Source organism: Oncorhynchus gorbuscha, linkage group LG12 (genome assembly GCF_021184085.1).
Source record: "Oncorhynchus gorbuscha isolate QuinsamMale2020 ecotype Even-year linkage group LG12, OgorEven_v1.0, whole genome shotgun sequence".
Classification (NCBI taxonomy): Eukaryota; Metazoa; Chordata; class Actinopteri; order Salmoniformes; family Salmonidae; genus Oncorhynchus; species Oncorhynchus gorbuscha.
In genome coordinates, this window is record NC_060184.1 from 26909778 (window position 1) to 26930620 (window position 20843).

Sequence of the window (20843 nt, forward strand, 5' to 3'; positions counted from 1 at the left end):
TCATAACTGTGACCTTAATTGCCTACCGTCTGTAAGCTGTTAGTGTCTTAACGACCATTACACAGGTGCATGTTCATTAATTGTTTATGGTTCATTGAACCATTGAAGCATGGGAAACAATGTTTAAACCCTTTACAATGAAGATCTGTGAAGTTATTTGGATTTTTACTAATTATCTTTGAAAGACAGGCTCCTGAAAAAGGAAAGTTTTTTGTTGTTGCTGCGTTTATATTGTTTTATACACGTGTAATCACAATGTGACTCCCTGTTTAAATAAAGATTCAATAAAATAAATAAATACAGGTAAATCATGCAAGGAGTCAAATTTGATTTTAAAAAACAGATAAAAATACACCATATGGACCAGTGGGGACTGTGAAGCAACACAAACATAGGCACAGACACATGCATACAAATGCACGATAACATACGCACTGTACACACACCTACACATGGCTTTTGTGTTTGGCCCTGTCCGGGGGTGTCCTCGGATGGGGCCACAGTGTCCCCTGACCCCTCCTGTCTCAGCCTCCAGTATTTATGCTGCAGTAATTTATGTGTCAGGGGGCTAGGGTCAGTTTGTTATATCTGGAGTACTTCTACTGTCCTATTCGGTGTCCTGTGTGAATTTAAGTGTGCTCTACCTGACATGATGACTCCTTGCTGTCCCCAGTCCACCTGGCCCTGCTGCTGCTCCAGTTTCAAATGTTCTGCCTTATTATTATTGGACCATGCTGGTCATTTATGAACATTTTAACATCTTGGCCATGTTCTGTTATAATCTACACACGGCACAGCCAGAAGAGGACTGGCCACCCCACATACCCTGGTTCCTCTCTAGATTTCTTCCTAGGTTTTGACCTTTCTAGGGAGTTTTTCCTAGCCGCCGTGATTCTACACCTGCATTGGTTGCTGTTTGGGGTTTTAGGCTGGGTTTCTGTACAGCACTTAGACTTATCAGCTGATGTATGAAGGGCTATATAAATTTGATTTGATTTGTGTTGTGGATATGTGGTAGTAGAGTAGGGCCTGAGGGCACATACTTAATATGTTGTGAAATCTGTTGTGAATGTATTGTAATGTTTAAAAAAATATCTAACTGCCTTCATTTTGCTGGACCCCACGAAGGTTAGCAGCTAATGGGGATCCATAACAAATACAAATCAATACAATTGCATGGTGAAAACTATCATTTTGATATCATGGATGGTCAGTCCTTGTATCCATAGCTCTGTGCATGAGTTTGAGAGCAGGTACATTTCTCCAGCCACATCCCTCAGCTGTTCACCATATCAGTGGTGGAGAGGCGCTTTGTTATTGTTTGAACTTCAGATTACCACTTTAAACAACAATGATTTGACCTGATCCCCTGCTTAACCGAGGGTAGGTGATCTAGGATGTCCAATTACCTGACGCTCACGTAGAACTGGATATATTTACAGAGTGGATATATTTACAGACAGAGATGTGAGAAAGGGAACGAGGGGGAGAATGACAAATAGCTATCAAGCAAGAGAATGGGACAATAGAAAGATCAGACAGAGAATGGGACAATAGAAAGATCAGACAGAGAATGGGACAATAGAAAGATCAGACAGAGAATGGGACAATAGAAAGATCAGACAGAGAATGGGACAATAGAAAGATCAGACAGAGAATGGGACAATAGAAAGATCAGACAGAGAATGGGACAATAGAAAGATCAGACAGAGAATGGGACAATAGAAAGATCAGACAGAGAATGGGACAATAGAAAGATCAGACAGAGAGTGAGACAATAGAAAGATCAGACAGAGAATGGGACACTAGAAAGATCAGAGAGAGAATGGGACACTAGAAAGTTCAGACAGAGAATGGGACATTCTGTCTCAGCCTCCAGTAATTATGCTGCAGAAGTTTATGTGTCGGGGGGCTAGGGTCAGTTTGTTATATCTGGAGTGCTTCTCCTGTCTTATCCGGTGTCCTGTGTGAATTTAAGTATGCTCTCTCTAATTCTCTTTTTCTCTTTTTCTTTCTCTCTCTCAGAGGACCTGAGCCCTTGGACCATGCCTCAGGACTACCTGGCATGATGACTCCTTGCTGTCCCCAGTCGACCTGGACGTGCTGCTGCTCCAGTTTCAACTGTTCTGCTTGCGGCTATGGAATCCTGACCTGTTCACCGGACGTGCTACCTGTCCCAGACCTATTATTTATGAACATTTGAACATCATGGCCATGTTCTGATATAATCTCCACCCAGCACAGCCAGAAGTGGACTGGCCACCCCTCATAGCATGGTTCATCTATAGGTTTCTTCCTAGGTTTTGGCCTTTCTATGGAGTTTTTCCTAGCCAACGTGCTTCAACACCTGCATTGCTTGCTGTTTGGGGTTTTAGGCTGGGTTTCTGTACAGCACTTTGAGATATCAGCTGATGTACGAAGGGCTATATAAATACATTTGATTTGATTAGAAAGATCTGACAGAGAATGGGACAATAGAAAGACCAGACAGAGAATGAGAGACAGAAATGATTGAGAAAAGGAAACATGGAGAGTAATTGAAAGTTGTGAGAGAAGAGTTGAGACTGACAAATTAAAACTGACAGAGCGAGGTCGCTCTGTAAGAAACAGTATGCACAATATAGTGGTATAACTCACCGGGGCCCAGCTTGGCCACCGCATAGAGCAGGTCATAGTTGATGACGGTCGTAGCCTCGTCTATCTGCTGCCAGCCAATGGGCGGTGAGCCGGGAGGGGAGATGAGGAACTGTTTAGAGGGCTGAGGAGGAGCCAGGTGCAGGTTATCACCATCTGATACTGGGTTCTGGACCTGAGGGAGGGAGAGAGAGAGAGAGAAACCAATTATTAGTGAATGTGTTTGAATCCGATGTCTCTTAGTAATAGGCTTGAACAAAAACCTAGTCTAGTGAGGTTGGCCCTCATCATCGCCACCAGGCCTGTCATCTTGACTAATAGCTGATAGGCCTAAATTAGTGCAGATCACATGCAGATGAACCTAATGTAGCACAGGTGTAGAAAGACGGCTGAGCGGAGTCCCCACTTCCATTTTTCAGGGGAAACGGAGGATAGGTCGAAAATACTGTACCCCTGAAAAATGGCAACATCCGCGTTCTACCAACGGCGTTAAGGGTGCATGTAGATCACCAGAGTGCTGTGAAGTGTGCTCCAGCCTTCAGGCAACACAACGGAACATTTGGTCCTGCAGGTAATAGGTCTTCTCTAACAGGAGAATAACTCATGGACTTCATCTCTCTTTCTCTCTGGCTCAGCAGGGTGTTTGTGACCCTGATATCCTTTGGGAAAGGAATTAGACAGGCCTATTGGCTAATGTGGAGCAATCACACGCTGCTGCAAGGAGGACGGCACACACACACACACACACAAACACACACACACACACAAACACACACACACACACCCTGGAGAGGCTTTTAAAGTTAGTCACACTGCAACGGTGACAAAACCTTTTCCATAAACACAGTTTTTTTCCCTGAACTATACACCATAACTAAAGCTAGTGTCTTAAGGTGTCCTTTCCTTCCAGCAATAGGCAACAGAACTATCATAAGGGTAAATCAAAGTCAGTCCTGCCTGTTGTACTGTATAAATACTGACCTGAGCGAAGTAGAGTTTGAGCTTCTTGCCCCTGAAGGGCGTTTCGTGCAGCTCTATCCTGGCGCTTGCGGCTGATTTGGGGTTGCTGAAGTTGATACGGACACGCCGGAAGCTCTTGAACAGCTGGAACGTCACCCGCTCATCGTAGGACAGGAACAGAGCCTCAAACATCTCCTGAACCCAAGACAATATAGAGAGACAAAAACAAACCACATGAAGTTGTGCATAGTATGGTTTCAGGTGGTAAATGCCGAAGCATGAATAATTCAGATAGACATACAATAAGCCCTGAGGGAGAAAGAGACCATCAGCAGTGTCTGGGGTGAGGCTCTATATTTATCACAGCCTCCACCAGTCCCCACAGGATCTAGGTAACAACCTGTTAATCATGCACAGGGGATGCTGCATGTCTCTGTGTTGTTTTATTGGGTGCAGTCTAGATGATGTTTTCTGTTGCAGACCAAATAAATCGGCCATTCATTAAGCCTGGCCAGAGGAGAGAAGGAGCGAGAGGGAGCGAGAGAGCGAGGAAAAACGTGTGTATGTGTGTGTTTGGAATCTATCCGCTCGCTTAGCATTCATTTCCTGCTGCGGAGAAGAGCTAATGAAAGGTGTCTTATCTGAGCATCATCTCCCAGACCTGCCCTGGGCTGCATAGAGAAAGGAGAGAGAGCAGAAAGGCAGAGAGTAGAAAGGGAGAGGGGAGAAGTGTAGCGATTTGGATACAGCGGAAGGCAGAGTTGGGGGAGAGAGGGACACAGGGTAGAGGAAGGAGGAGAAAGAAAGAGGAAGAGGGAGTCGTTTCCTCATTTCCTCAGACCAGGGGGCCACAGTCAGTTCTGGGAAAATCTCCCACAACCACTAGGCTCTACAGCCTGATCGCTAACACAACATCTCTGTTACTGTAGCTATGTCTGTCCCCTATGACCACACCTCATAACCCTAGGATAGAATTCATAGGTTATAGCCAGACCAGGTTATACACAGAACAAGTGTGCAATAGAGATGATTGTGTCAAACACTCAATCCTGTGAATTAAGACACTCAACCGAAAAGTAAATCTCCCACCTCAGTTAACTCACACGACTGGTACTTTCCCCAAATGAGACGTTTGTTCACAATAACAAGTAGGTCTTAAACACAGCATTAAAGACAGAGCAGAGCATATGGCCTACAGTATTTCCCCTCCCTCCCTCCCTCTCTCCCACCCTCCCTCCCTCCCTCCCTCATGGTGGTGAGCGGAGATGCTGTTCTAGCAGACTCTAAACGAGCCACCTCATTCAGCCAGTAATGAGTGTGAAGATGAGCACTTTTAAAGAGATAATCTGGTGCTTAACTGTCCATCTGAATAAATATTTGCTGTAAATTGATTAGCAGTGCATGGGTAAAAAAAACAACCAAATAAAATAAACACTTGAACAGGGATTTCACTACTGCCACAATCAAATGTCGACCGCATTATCTACCAATTATATTATTATATTAGAATTATAATCACAGACGTACATATTCCCTCCCAAGCAGACACATCGATGGCCCTGAACAAATTTGATTTGACTCTATGCAAACTGGAAACCACATATCCTGAGGCTGCATTCATTGTAGCTGCCGATTTTAACAAGGCTAATCTGAAAATAAGACTCCCTAAATTCTATCAGCATATCGATTGTGCTACCAGGGCTGGTAAAACCTTGGATCATTGTTATTCTAACTTCCACGACGCATATAAGGCCATCCCCCGCACTCCATTCGGAAAAGCTGACCACGACCTCATTTTGTTGCTTCCAGTCTACAGACAGAAATTAAAACAAGAAGCTCCCACGCTCAGGTCTGTTCAATGCTGGACCGACCAATCTGATTCCACGTTTCAAGACTGCTTCGATCACGTGGATTGGGATATGTTCCGCATTGCGTCCAACAACAACATTGACGAATACGCTGATTCGGTGAGCGAGTTCATTAGAAAGTGCATCTGCGACGCTATACCCACAGCAACGAGTAAAACATTCCCAAACCAGAAACCGTGGATTGACGGCAGCATTCGCACAAAACTGAAAGCGTGAACCACTGCTTTTAATCAGGGCAAGGCGACCGGAAACATGACCGAATACAAACAGTGTAACTATTCCCTCCGCAAGGCAATCGAACAAGCTACGTGTCAGTATAGAGACAAAGCAGAGTCGCAATTTAACGGCTCAGACACAAGAGGAATGTGGCAGGGTCTACAGTCAATCACGGATTACAAAAAGAAAACCAGCCCTGTCGCGGACCAGGATGTCTTGCTCCCAGACAGACTAAATAACTTTTTTGCTCGCTTTGAGGACAATACAGTGCCACTGACACGGTCCGCTACCAAAACCTGCAGGCTCCCCTTCATTGCAGTCGACGTGAGTAAAACATTTAAACGTGTTAACCCTCGCAAGGCTGCAGACCCAGACGGCACCCCCAGCCGCGTCCTCAGAGCATGCGCAGATCAGCTGGCTGGTGTGTTTACGGACATATTCAATCAATCCTTATCCCAGTCTGCTGTTCCCACATGCTTCAAGAGGGCCACCATTGTTCCTGTTCCCAAGAAAGCTAAGGTGAATGAGCTAAACGACTACCACCCCGTAGCACTCACTTCTGTCATCATGAAGTGCTTTGAGAGACTAGTCAAGGACCATATCACCTCCACCCTACCTGACACCCTAGACCCACTCCAATTTGCTTACCACCCCAATAGGTCCACAGACGACGCAATCGCAACCACACTGCACACTGCCCTAACCCATCTGGACAAGAGGAATACCTATGAGAGAATGCTGTTCATCGACTACAGCTCAGCATTTAACACCATAGTACCCTCCAAACTCGTCATCAAGCGCGAGACCCTGGGTCTCGACCCCGCCCTGTGCAACTGGGTACTGGACTTCCTGATGGGCCACCCCCAGGTGGTGAGGGTAGGTAACAACATCTCTACCCCGCTGATCCTCAACACTGGGGCCCCACAAGGGTGCGTTCTGAGCCCTCTCCTGTACTCCCTGTTCACCCACGACTGCGTGGCCATGCACGCCTCCAACTCAATCATCAAGTTTGTGGGACACTACAGTGGTATGCTTGATTACCAACAATGACGAGACGGCCTACAGGGAGGAGGTGAGGGCCCTCGGAGTGTGGTGTCAGGAAAATAACCTCAACGTCAACAAAACAAAGTAGATGATTGTGGACTTCAGGAAACAGCAGACAGAGCACCCTCAGTGGAGAGGGTAGTAAGTTTTAAGTTCCTCTGCGTACATATCACGGACAAACTGAATTGGTCCACCCACACAGACAGCGTTGTGAAGAAGGCGCAGCAGCGCCTCTTCAACCTCAGGAGGCTGAAGAAATTCGGCTTGTCACCAAAAGCACTCACAAACTTCTACAGATGCACAATTGAGAGCATCCTGTCGGGCTGTATCACCGCCTGGTACGGCAACTGCTCCGCCCACAACCGCAGGACTCTCCAGAGGGTAGTGAGGTCTGCACAAACACATCACCGGGGGCAAACTACCTGCCCTCCAGGACACCTACACCACCCGATGTCACAGGAAGGCCATAAAGATCATCAAGGACAACAACCACCCGAGCCACTGCCTGTTCACCTCGCTATCATCCAGAAGGCGAGGTCAGTACAGGTGCATCAAAGCAGGGACAGAGAGACTGAAAAACAGCTTCTATCTCAAGGCCATCAGACTGTTAAACAGCCATCACTAACATTGAGTGGCTGCTGCCAACATACTGACTCAACTCGAGCCACTTCAATAATGGGAATTGATGGAAATTGATGGAAAAATATATCACTAGCCACTTTAAACAAAGCTACTTAATATAATTTTTACATACCCTACATTACTCATCTCATATGTATATGTATATACTGTACTCTATTCCATCTACTGCATCTTGCCATCTTTATGTAATACATGTATCACTAGCCACTTTAAACAAAGCTACTTAATATAATGTTTATATACCCTACATTACTTATCTCATCGTACTCAAGGTATCATCATAACCGCCATCGATAAAAGACAGTACTGTGCAGCCGTCTTCATCGACCTTGCCAAGGCTTTCGACTCTGTCAATCACCATATTCTTATCGGCAGACTCAGTAGCCTCGGTTTTTCGGATGACTGCCTTGCCTGGTTCACCAATTACTTTGCAGACAGAGTTCAGTGTGTCAAATCGGAGGGCATGTTGTCCGGTCCTCTGGCAGTCTCTATGGGGGTGCCACAGGGTTCAATTCTCGGGCCGACTCTTTTCTCTGTGTATATCAATGATGTTGCTCTTGCTGCGGGCGATTCCCTGATCCACCTCTACGCAGACGACACCATTCTATACACTTTCGGCCCGTCATTGGACACTGTGCTATCTAACCTCCAATCGAGCTTCAATGCCATACAACACTCCTTCCGTGGCCTCCAACTGCTCTTAAACGCTAGTAAAACCAAATGCATGCTTTTCAACCGATCGCTGCCTGCACCCGCTTGCCCGACTAGCATCACCACACTGGATGGTTCCGACTTTGAATATGTGGACACCTATAAGTACCTAGGTGTCTGGCTAGACTGCAAACTCTCCTTCCAGACCCATATCAAACATCTCCAATTGAAAATCAAATCAAGAGTCGGCTTTCTATTCCGCAACAAAGCCTCCTTCACTCATGCTGCCAAGCTTACCCTAGTAAAACTGACTATCCTACCGATCCTCGACTTCGGCGATGTCATCTACAAAATTGCTTCCAACACTCTTCTCAGCAAACTGGATGCAGTTTATCACAGTGCCATCCGTTTTGTCACTAAAGCACCTTATACTACCCACCACTGCGACTTGTATTCTCTAGTCGGCTGGCCCTCGCTACATATTCGTCGCCAGACCCACTGGCTACAGGTCATCTACAAGGCCATGCTAGGCAAAGTTCCGCCTTATCTCAGCTCACTGGTCACGATGGCAACACCCATCCGTAGCACGCGTTCCAGCAGGTGTATCTCATTGATCATCCCTAAAGCCAACACCTCATTCGGCCGCCTTTCGTTCCAGTACTCTGCTGCCTGTGACTGGAACGAATTGCAAAAATTGCTGAAGTTGGAGACTTTTATCTCCCTCACCAACATCAAACATCAGCTATCTGAGCAGCTAACAGATCGCTGCAGCTGTACATAATCTATTGGTAAATAGCCCACCCATTTTCACCTACCTCATCCCCACAGTTTTTATTTATTTACTTTTCTGCTCTTTTGCACACCAATATCTCTACCTGTACATGATCATCTGATCATTTATCACTCCAGTGTTAATCTGCAATATTGTAATTATTCGCCTACCTCCTCATGCCTTTTGCACACATTGTATATAGACTCCCCTTTTTTCTCTACTGTGTTATTGACCCGTTAATTGTTTACTCCATGTGTAACTCTGTGTTGTCTGTTCACACTGCTATGCTTTATCTTGGCCAGGTCGCAGTTGCAAATGAGAACCTGTTCTCAACTAGCCTACCTGGTTAAATAAAGGTGAAATAAAAAAATAAAAAAAAATATGTATATACTGTACTCTATCCCATCTACTGCATCTTGCCTATGCCGTTTTGTACCGTCACTCATTCATATATCTTTATGTACATACTTTATCACTTTACACTTGTGTGTATAAGGTAGTAGTTGTGGAATAGTTAGGTTAGATTACTCGTTGGTTATTACTGCATTGTCGGAACTAGAAGCACAAGCATTTCGCTACACTCGCATTAACACATCTGCTAACCATGTGTATGTGACAAATGAAATGATTTGATTTACATCCTCCTTAGAAGGATCAGCAATAGTGAGACTGCCTGGGCAGGTTACAGAGAGCGTGTTCATGTACAGTACAATCAATTCAATGGCTCTTTTGTTCGTCAGTTAATACATTCCTGAGCCAAGGAAGATTTCTAGATTCGGCTGTGCTCCCTCGAATAAACAATGTGACCACGTAACATTGTTTAGAAGAGGTCTATTAAAACTAGTCTGACAGAATAGCCTCGTTCCAAGATGCCACATCTCACTCCCATCATAACATCTATTCACAACACTCTGAGTCACTCAGATACAATAGTCGTCTATCAGCACGTCTGACAAAGAGAGCGCATTAGCAGCTCGTTATGTCAGAGCCGGTGACAGATGAAAATATGACTTCCTTGGTGGAGCTGGTCTGTAGACACAGGCAGTCACTTTCCAAACTAGTAAATGTGTCTCAGAGTTTGTTTCCTGTCAGTGTGTGAGATCGGTGGCGTGTAGCAGGCTCCCGATGCCTAGTAAGGGTCCTGGGAGCTGACAGCTGGGACCGGTATGTGTCTGTCCTGATTGGGGGGCTGGAAATGAGTGGTGACAGCTCAGTTCAGTTTGCTGTACTCCTCCTCTTCGACAGGTGAGGGGGTGTAAAATAGAGAGGTCTGGTGGAGGAGGACCTGGCTCACTGTAGGTGCCTTGGATCAGCACTTTAACAGTTTCCCTCTGCGTTGTCAGAGTAGTGGGAATGAATACAGCAGCAAATGTTGCTGCTTCAACGTTTCACTTCGGTCGCATGTTCTTCTGCCTTTCAATAAGCCAGAGCAGTAGGATTACGTTGCCCCCTAGACACCGATAAGACACCGTCATGTTTGCATTCCTCTACCCGAATGGTCTAAGCTCAAGATTGGGGCAAACTGCTCCTAGATCTGTACCTAGAAGCAACTTCTAGCCCGAGTTAAGGCTAAAGCAGACATAATGTTGCGTCCAACTCATGAACAAAAATTGACTGGGTTCCCTCTCTGTACAACAATATTCCAACTCAGGTGATGTAGCCATCTCCAAGACTCTAGAGCCTCAGACCCACACCACACAGAGGAGGAAAGTGTTTCAGCAGTAGGATGGAAAGCAGCACCAGCAGGGCTGTGTGTGGATCTGAGCTGGCTTAGCATGGAACCTGTCACACATGAAACCTGATCCACCAATCAGTAACATCACCCTCTGGGTCAGGTTTATGTTCCATCACTAAGGCTTTAGCTTACATAGGCCTAATGGCATTAAAATACCTGGCCTGCTCTACTTTAGAGTGTTCTGCAGAGAAGGCATTGTGAGTGTAATTCGAGAATAGATCACATTCTTTCGCAAATATGGACAGCGAGGTGAGGAGTAGAGGAAAAGAGAGGGAGGGTTTCGTTGGAGCTGGAATGGAGGGAACATACTGTAGCTTTCTAAAAATACTCCTTCTCTCTCCACCTGCCTACCGATCCATGCATTACCAAAGAGCTGGTGGGTACATTCCTCCTAGTTAAGCAAATGGCTCAGGCACATTACTGGTGGAATAACGCATGATGCTCAGGAGGAGAGATTGATAAAAATAGCTTCAGAATGATGAGAATTAGAGAGGCTGAGGCCCTGATGTTATCTGGACGGGTATGTTTGGGGGTGTTTGTGTGTGTGTGTGTGTGTGTGTGTGTGTGTGTGTGTGTGTGTGTGTGTGTGTGTGTGTGTGTGTGTGTGTGTGTGTGTGTGTGTGTGTGTGTGTGTGTGTGTGTGTGTGTGTGTGTGTGTGTGTGTGTGTGTGTGTGTGTGTGTGTACAAAGATAGTTGGGATTAGATAGTTGTGATAAGGAAAGTATAACTTCTCTGACATCACTCAGATGGGTCATGAGTGTGTGTGTGTGGGGTGTGTGTGTGTGTGGGGTGTGTGTGTGTGTGTGGGGTGTGTGTGTGTGGGGCTAAGTACAGAAGGCTTTCAGGACACTTATCAGCCTAATGGTTAGTGAGAGTGTGTCCATAACAAACGTATCAAACACTGCGGAGGCTCAAAGACAAATAATGTCAGAAAAGTGATTAGGAAAGACGGTGTTAGACTGGAGGGGCAGGGAGGATGTGCAAGCATACAGCTGCTGTTAGAGGGGATGACCAGGAAGGACAGGATGGGAGTGAGTAAGTGATGGTACTTCTTGTTGAGGCCCATTACTTGTCTGGAGCTGCTTCCAGAGGCGTAGCTAGGTCAGGATGCATCACAGATGCTCTTATCCAAAGCAATACAAAATACATTAAGGAAATTACAATGATCTTGCAGAAGCATTACTGTAGTTCAACATCACACATTTTGGTTCATCTCTAGGTTTCTTCCTAGGTTCCTGCCTTTCTATGGAGTTTTTCCCAGCCACCGTGCTTCTACATCTGCATTCCTTGCTCTTTGGGGTTTTAGACTGGGTATTTAATATAAGCACTCTGCTGATGTAAAAAGGGCTTTATAAAATAGATTTCATTTTCTCCTCCAGTGATAGTGAAGGCTGGCAGCAGCCTGAGGCATATTGAGTTTCACTTTGACTGACTGTTACCATATTTCAAAGCAAGGTCCCTGCAATACTGAGACATCCAGGTCGAATGCATTAGATATTCTCTACCGTAGTGTGATGTATCATATTACTTTAAGAGAGGAGAAAAGGGATGAATACGACTGATACAACTTCTAGAAACGCCACAGAATCCAACACATTCTGACCGCAGAACGAGAAAGATATACACACACACACACACACACACACACACACACACACACACACACACACACACACACACACACACACACACACACACACACACACACACACACACACACACACACACACACACACACACACACACACACACACACACACACACACACACACACACACACACACACACACAAGGTGCTATATATATATCACTTTGAGAATGACTCAGAGTTGACTCGTTAGCGAGACAGGGGATCCAACTACTTTTCCAAAGCAATGATCTGTCCGAAGGTATCAACTGTCATCTAATGTTCTGACGTAGAACCATCCAAATGTAGTCTGTGGATGACAGCAGGAGCAGAGGAGAGGAGGACATGTAACTCATCTTGCACAGTGCTTTGTGTTTCAGAGCTGATGAGTTGGAAAGTGGTGGTGCTCGTGTGGGATTATATGTTTAAATCAGGTGATGTGAATGGGTGACAGAACATGCTCAAACGAGACCTACTGCTACACACAGTGAAGTGTGTTAAGAGCAAAGCATGAGGTGCCATTTTGCTAACTGTTGCCACGGGGTTATGCAACGTCAGCATATTTCAATAAATCTAGCACAAAGTAGCACAACGAACAATAATACTCAACATAAACAAAGATGACCTAGAAAATATTACGCAGGATGAAAAAGACGAGTCCACTGAAACTCATTACCCTTCGACAACATTGACACAAGCCAAAGGCAATAGGAGAATTTCTGGGCTAAAATAATGCACACAGCGGAGGTACGCTGGGAATGCAGAGCAGCTTCCAGTATTTCACCGTTCCGACTCTGAGCTGTCCTGTGTTGTGCTCTCTCTGCACTCAGAATGTTAACGAGAAACAGCTTGTGTTCTGTTCCTACATTGTTTTCACTGGAGATTCCAGACACAGCGTTCCAGAACACTCACACAGCATCCCCAACCAGGAGAGATTGACTGGGTGCAACATTCCACTACAGAGGACAGACAGGAATGACTAGGACATGGCTAATTCATCTTAACTGACCTTCCAAGTGACCTGAGGCTTTAGCTGGGCCAGACTGACTGTACATTGCAGATGAGGATTAGAGCACACTCAATCTGGCTAGTGATTGAATAAATATGCATAAAGTATGCTACAGATGTAGGATCTTAATTTGACCAACCTGTTGCAGGAGAAGAGGGTGAGAAGATTAAGAACTCCTTGAGTTTCTCTTTGGGGAGACAGTGAGGAGATCTGACATGAGAAAGAGGGTAGCATTGTGTTCCCAAAGACTTGCCCCAGCTCCTTCTAGGCAACGGACCGAGAGAAATACACAAAGAAAATGTATTCTGAAAGAGAGCAAGCAGCTTATTCCCTGGAGGGGAAAGACTTGTGCTTGGCCACCACTAACATCTGTTTAAGGTACCATCTCAGTATCTCACTCTTCAGATGAGTCTCAGAGCCCAGGATGCATGGAGTCGTCTGTTGTCTCTTCCATCTTACATCAACACAGAAGAGATATTGCATAACTAGGACCATGAGTGTTTTTGAAAATCTGATTTGACCAGGAAAAGGTCACATGGTCTTGACATAACATATGGGTGAATAGGAGTTGACGATGACTTAACAGTGTAATGTGTATGCTGTGATGCAGAACTGTCATCGTCGAGGACTGCTGCTCACAACCATGACGATGTGACCAACACAATCCTTCCAAGAAAAAGGGAAGCCATGGTGTATCCATTCAATTGGGTCTTACTGTCCACAACCTTTATGGTGGTTTAGTTACAGACCACAAAGCCTTTAGTGGCTTGACTCCCATGCTGGATCAGCTGAGGAGGGACTTTGTGGGTTATGATGATATTTGGCATGAGATTGAAAGGGAAAGTAACCCTCCTGGGAACAAGGTGAGGAGACCGTACCGTAGCAGTGGTTATAGCAACACGCTAAACACGGGGACACAACACTGGCTGTCAACATACTGCACACAGTGTTTGAGAGAAATAATCATATTTCACCTACATTTAACCAGGTAGGCTAGTTGAGAACAAGTTCTCATTTGCAACTGTGACCTGGCCAAGATAAAGAAAAGCAGTGCGACATAAACAACACAGAGTTACACATGGGATAAACAAACATACAGTCAATAACATTAGAAAATCTATATACAGTGTGTGCAAATGTAGTAACATAAGGGAGGTAAGGCAAAAAATTGGCCATAGTGGCAAAAAAAGTACTATTTAGCAATTAAACACTGGAGTGATAGATGTGCCAAAGATGAATGTGCAAGTAGAGATACTGGGGTGCAAAGGAGCAAAAATAAATAAAAAACAATATGGGGATGAGGTAGATGGGTGGGCTATTTACAGATGGGCTGTGTACAGGTGCAACGATCAGTAAGCTGCTCTGAAAAGCTGATTCTTAAAGTTAGTGAGGGAGATATAAGACTTCAGCTTCAGTGAGTCTTGCAATTCGTTACAGTCATTGGCAGCAGAGAACTGGAAGGAAAGGCGGCCAAAGGAGGAGTTGGCTTTGGGGATGACCTGTGAAATATACCTGCTGTAGCGCGTGCTACGGGTGGATGCTGCTATGGTGACCGGAGAGCTGAGATAAGGCATTACCTAGAAAATACTTATAGATGACCTGGAGCCAGTGGGTTTGGCGACAAATATGAAGCGAAGGCCAGCCAACGAGAGCATACAGGTCACAGTGGTGGGTAGTACAGTTGAAGTCTGAAGTTTACATACACTTAGGTTGGAGTCATTAAAAACTCATTTTTCAGTCACTCCACACATTTCTTGTTGACAAACTATAGTTTAGGCAAGTTGGTTAGGACATCTACTTTGTGCATGACACAAGGAATTTTCCAACAATTGCTTACAGACAGATTATTTCACTGTATCACAACCCAGTGGGTCAGAAGTTTCCGTACACTAAATTGACTGTGCCTTTAAACAGCTTTGAAAATTCCAGAAAAATATGTCATGGCTTAAGAAGCTTCTGATAGGCTAATTGACATCATTTGAGTTCATTGGAGGTGTACCTGTGGATGTATTTCAAGGCCTACCTTCAAACTCAGTGCAAACTCTTTGCTTGACATCATGGGAAAATCAAAAGAAATTAGCCAAGACCTCAGAGAAAAATTGTAGACCTCCACAAGTCTGGTTCATCATTGGGAGCAATTTTCAAATGCCTGAAGGTACCACGTTCATCTGTACAAACAATAGTACGCAAGTGTAAACACCATGGGACCACGCAGTCGTCATATCGCTCATCCTAGAGATGAACATACTTTGTTGCAAAAAGTGCGAATCAATCCCAGAACAACAGCAAAGGAACTTGTGAAGATGCTAGAGGAAACAGGTACAAAAACAAGTCCTACATCGACATAACCTGAAAAGCCACACAGCAAGGAAGAAGCCACTGCTCCAAAACCTCCATAAAAAATCCAGACTACGGTTTGCAACTGCACATGGAGACAAAGAGCGCACTTTTGGGAAAATGTCCTCTGGTCTGATGAAACAAAAATAGAACTGTTTGGCCATAATGACCACTTGCAAGCCGAAGAACACCAAGCCAACTGCGCAGCACGGGGGTGGCAGCATCATGTTGAAGGAAAAATATATGGCATCATGAAGAGGGGAAAATAATATGGATGTATTGAAGCAACATCTCAAGACATCAGTCAGGAAGTTAAAGCTTGGTCGCAAATGGGTCTTCCAAATGGACAATGACCCCAAGCATAAATCCAAAGTTGTGGCAAAATGGCTTAAGGACAACAACTTCAAGGTATTGGAGTTGCCATCCCAAAGGCCTGAACTCAATCCCATAGAACATTTGTGGGCAGAACTGAAAAAGCATGTGCGAGCAAGGAGGCTTACAAAACGTGACTCAGTCACACCAGCTCTGTCAGGAGGAATGGGCCAAAATTAACCTAACTTATTGTGGGAAGCTTGTGGAAGGCTACCTGAAACGTTTGACCCAAGTTAAACAATTGAAAGGCAATGCTACCAAATACTAATTGAGTGTATGTAAACTTCTGACCCACTGGGAATGTGATGAAAGGAATAAAAGCTGGAAAAAATAATTATCTCTACTATTATTCTGACATTTCACATTCTTAAAATGAAGTGGTGATCCTAACTGACCTAAGACAATTAATATTTACTAGGATTAAATGTCAGGAATTGTGAAAAACTGAGTATAAATTGGCTACGGTGTATGTAAACTTCGGACTTCAACTGTATTTGGGGCTTTGGTGACAAAAACAACTGCATTGTGATAGACTACATCCAGTTTGCTGAGAATTGAGTGTTGAAGGCTATTTTGTAAATGACATCGCCAAAGTCAAGGATCGGTAGGATAGTCAGTTTTACGAGGGTATGTTTGGCAGCATGGACACTTTGTTGCGAAATAGATAGCAGATTCTAGATTTAATTTTGGATTGGAGATGCTTAATGTGATTCTGGAAGCAGAGTTTATAGTTTAACCAGACACCTAGGTATTTGTAGTTGTCCAAATATTTTAAGTCAGAACCGTCCAGAGTAGTGATGGTAGACGAACGGGCAGGTGCAGGCAGCGATTGGTTGAAGAGCATTCATTTAGTTTTACTTGCATTTAAGAGCAGTTGGAGGCCACGGAAGGAGTGTTGTATGGTATTGAAGCTCGTCTGGAGGCTAGTTAACACAGTGTCCAAAGAAGGGCCAGAAGTATACAGAATGGTGTCGTCTGCGTAGAGGTGGATCAGAGAATCACCAACAGCAAGAGCGACATCATTGATGTATACAGAGAAATGACAGAACTCTGCAGGCTATCTCTGCAGTAGATTGCAACTCCACCAACTTTGGCAGTTCTATCTTGGTGGAAAATGTTGTAGTTGGGGATGGAAATCTCAGAATTTTTGGTGGCCTTCCTAAGGCATCCGGTTCCGGTTGGAGCGAGTGGTCGCATCTGCACGTCGCTCCAACGGGTAGTATAACTTTTTCATTATATTTCATTATATCACAACGGTTTGATTTGTCTTATCTTAGCAATTTCTTCTCAGCTAGCTACATAGCCGTCTTTGTATCAAAGATAATTGCGTAATTATCGTATTTCGCCGTCCTAACGTAGTCTTCACTAGCCAGCTAGCTAACGTCCACTGATTAGCTGCACTGAGAAACTTTTACACTCAACTGAACGACTTGATTAGTTTAGTGTTAGCTACCTACATAGCTGTCTTTGCTGTCTTCGTATCATCGTATCATCGTATCCAAGATAATTGTGTTGTTTAGGTTTAGAGTGTGTAGTCTTAGAGTGATTATCTTAATTTACCGAGGTTAGCTAGCCAGCTATTTGTCGTCCTTAACGTAGGTGACTCTGCTATTAGCCAACAGCTAGCCAACGCTAGCCAACGTCTTCTGTATAGAACTCAACTACCCGGTCGCATTCACAGGTTGTATCACATTTTCACTTCATTTCATTACAGTACAACGGTTTGATTTGTTTGATCGTAGCTAGCTACTTAGCTAGCTACATAGCCATCTTTGTATCAAAGATAATTGTGTAGTCTAGAGCGATTTTCTAGGTTCGCTAGCCATCTATTGTCGTTCTTTTAACGCAACGTAACGTAAACAACACTGCTAGCTAGCCTGCTAGCCCCCGAATAGCAACACTGCAGAAACTATTACACTCAACGGAATGACTTGATTAGTGTAGTGTCAACAACGCACCCACTGCCAGCTGGCCTACTTCAGCAGTACTGTATCATTTTAATCATTTTAGTCAATAAGATTCTTGCTACGTAGCTTAACTTTCTGAACATTCGAGACGTGTAGTCCACTTGTCATTCCAATCTCCTTTGCATTAGCGTAGCCTCTTCTGTAGCCTGTCAACTATGTGTCTGTTTATCCCTGTTCTCTCCTCTCTGCACAGACCATACAAACGCTCCTTTGGCAGGCCACCCTACTCTGGTGGTCCCAGCGCACGACCCACGTGGAGTTCCAGGTCTCCGGTAGCCTCTGGAACTGCCAATCTGCGGTCAACAAGGCAGAGTTCATCTCAGCCTATGCCTCCCTCCAGACTTCTTGGCACTGACGGAAACATGGATCACCACAGACAACACTGCTACTCCTACTGCTCTTCTTCGTCCGCCCACGTGTTCTCGCACACCCCGAGAGCATCTGGTCAGCGGGTGGTGGCACCGGGATCCTCATCTCTCCCAAGTGGTCATTCTCTCTTTCTCCCCTTACCCATCTGTCTATCGCCCTCCTTTGAATTCCATGCTGTCACAGTTACTAGCCCTTTCAAGCTTAACATCCTTATCATTTATCGCCCTCCAGGTTCCCTCGGAGAGTTCATCAATGAGCTTGATGCCTTGATAAGCTCCTTTCCTGAGGACGGCTCACCTCTCACAGTTCTGGGCGACTTTAACCTCCCCACGTCTACCTTTGACTCTTTCCTCTCTGCCTCCTTCTTTCCACTCCTCTCCTCTTTGACCTCACCCTCTCACCTTCCCCCTACTCACAAGGCAGGCAATATCGACCTCATCTTTACTAGATGCTGTTCTTCCACTAACCTCACTGCAACTCCCCTCCAAGTCTCCGACCACTGCCTTGTATCCTTTTCCCTCTCGCTCTCATCCAACACCTCCCACACTGCCCCTACTCGGATGGTATCGCGCCGTCCCAACCTTCGCTCTCTCTCCCCCGCTACTCTCTCCTCTTCCATCCTATCATCTCTTCCCTCCGCTCAAACCTTCTCCCACCTATCTCCTGATTCTGCCTCCTCAACCCTCCTCTCCTCCCTCTCTGCATCCCTTGACTCTCTATGTCCCCTATCCTCCAGGCCGGCTCGGTCCTCCCCCTCCCGCTCCGTGGCTCGATGACTCATTGCGAGCTCACAGAACAGGGCTCCGGGCAGCCGAGCGGAAATGGAGGTCGCCTCCTGCGGACCTGGCATCCTTTCACTCCCTCCTCTCTACATTTTCCTCCTCTGTCTCTGCTGCTAAAGCCACTTTCTACCACGCTAAATTCCAAGCATCTGCCTCTAACCCTAGGAAGCTCTTTGCCACCTTCTCCTCCCTCCTGAATCCTCCGCCCCCCCCCCCCTCCTCCCTCTCTGCAGATGACTTCGTCAACCATTTTGAAAAGAAGGTCGACGACATCCGATCCTCGTTTGCTAAGTCAAACGACACCGCTGGTTCTGCTCACACTGCCCTACCCTGTGCTCTGACCTCTTTCTCCCCCTCTCTCCAGATGAAATCTCGCGTCTTGTGACGGCCGGCCGCCCAACAACCTGCCCGCTTGACCCTATCCCCTCCTCTCTTCTCCAGACCATTTCCGGAGACCTTCTCCCTTACCTCACCTCGCTCATCAACTCATCCCTGACCGTTGGCTACGTCCCTTCCGTCTTCAAGAGAGCGAGAGTTGCACCCCTTCTGAAAAAACCTACACTCGATCCCTCCGATGTCAACAATTACAGACCAGTATCCCTTCTTTCTTTTCTCTCCAAAACTCTTGAACGCGCCGTCCTTGGCCAGCTCTCCCGCTATCTCTCTCTGAATGACCTTCTTGATCCAAATCAGTCAGGTTTCAAGACTAGTCATTCAACTGAGACTGCTCTCCTCTGTATCACGGAGGCGCTCCGCACTGCTAAAGCTAACTCTCTCTCCTCTGCTCTCATCCTTCTAGATCTATCGGCTGCCTTCGATACTGTGAACCATCAGATCCTCCTCTCCACCCTCTCCGAGTTGGGCATCTCCGGCGCGGCCCACGCTTGGATTGCGTCCTACCTGACAGGTCGCTCCTACCAGGTGGCGTGGCGAGAATCTGTCTCCTCACCACGCGTCTCACCACTGGTGTCCCCCAGGGCTCTGTTCTTGGCCCTCTCCTATTCTCGCTATACACCAAGTCACTTGGCTCTGTCATAACCTCACATGGTCTCTCTTATCATTGCTATGCAGACGACACACAATTAATCTTCTCCTTTCCCCCTTCTGATGACCAGGTGGCGAATCGCATCTCTGCATGTCTGGCAGACATATCAGTGTGGATGACGGATCACCACCTCAAGCTGAACCTCGGCAAGACGGAGCTGCTCTTCCTCCCGGGGAAGGACTGCCCGTTCCATGATCTCGCCATCACGGTCGACAACTCCATTGTGTCCTCCTCCCAGAGCGCCAAGAACCTTGGCGTGATCCTGGACAACACCCTGTCGTTCTCAACTAACATCAAGGCGGTGGCCCGTTCCTGCAGGTTCATGCTCTACAACATCCGCAGAGTACGACCCTGCCTCACACAGGAAGCGGCGCAGGTCCTAATCCAGGCACTTGTCATCTCCCGTCTGGATTACTGCAACTCGCTGTTGGCTGGGCTCCCTGCCTGTGCCATTAAACCCCTTCAACTCATCCAGAACGCCGCAGCCCGTCTGGTGTTCAACCTTCCCAAGTTCTCTCACGTCACCCCGCTCCTCCGTTCTCTCCACTGGCTTCCAGTCGCATCCGCTACAAGACCATGGTGCTTGCCTACGGAGCTGTGAGGGGAACGGCACCTCAGTACCTCCAGGCTCTGATCAGGCCCTACACCCAAACAAGGGCACTGCGTTCATCCACCTCTGGCCTGCTCGCCTCCCTACCACTGAGGAAGTACAGCTCCCGCTCAGCCCAGTCAAAACTGTTCGCTGCCCTGGCCCCCCAATGGTGGAACAAACTCCCTCACGACGCCAGGACAGCGGAGTCAATCACCACCTT

General features: G+C 46.1%; 1 protein-coding gene across 4 annotated transcripts in view; it reads right to left on the bottom strand.

The window, feature by feature from the left end:
* The window catches only part of LOC123990795 (calcipressin-2-like), a 141175-nt gene that overhangs the window by 56218 nt on the left and 64114 nt on the right, over nucleotides 1-20843 (bottom strand). For all 4 annotated transcript variants that reach the window (XM_046291673.1, XM_046291672.1, XM_046291674.1 and 1 more), the window contains 2 exons: nucleotides 3616-3789; nucleotides 2638-2809 (listed from right to left, as the gene is read on the bottom strand). In XM_046291673.1, coding sequence (XP_046147629.1) covers nucleotides 2638-2809; nucleotides 3616-3789 — 346 coding nt within the window. The remainder of the gene's footprint in view (nucleotides 1-2637; nucleotides 2810-3615; nucleotides 3790-20843) is intronic.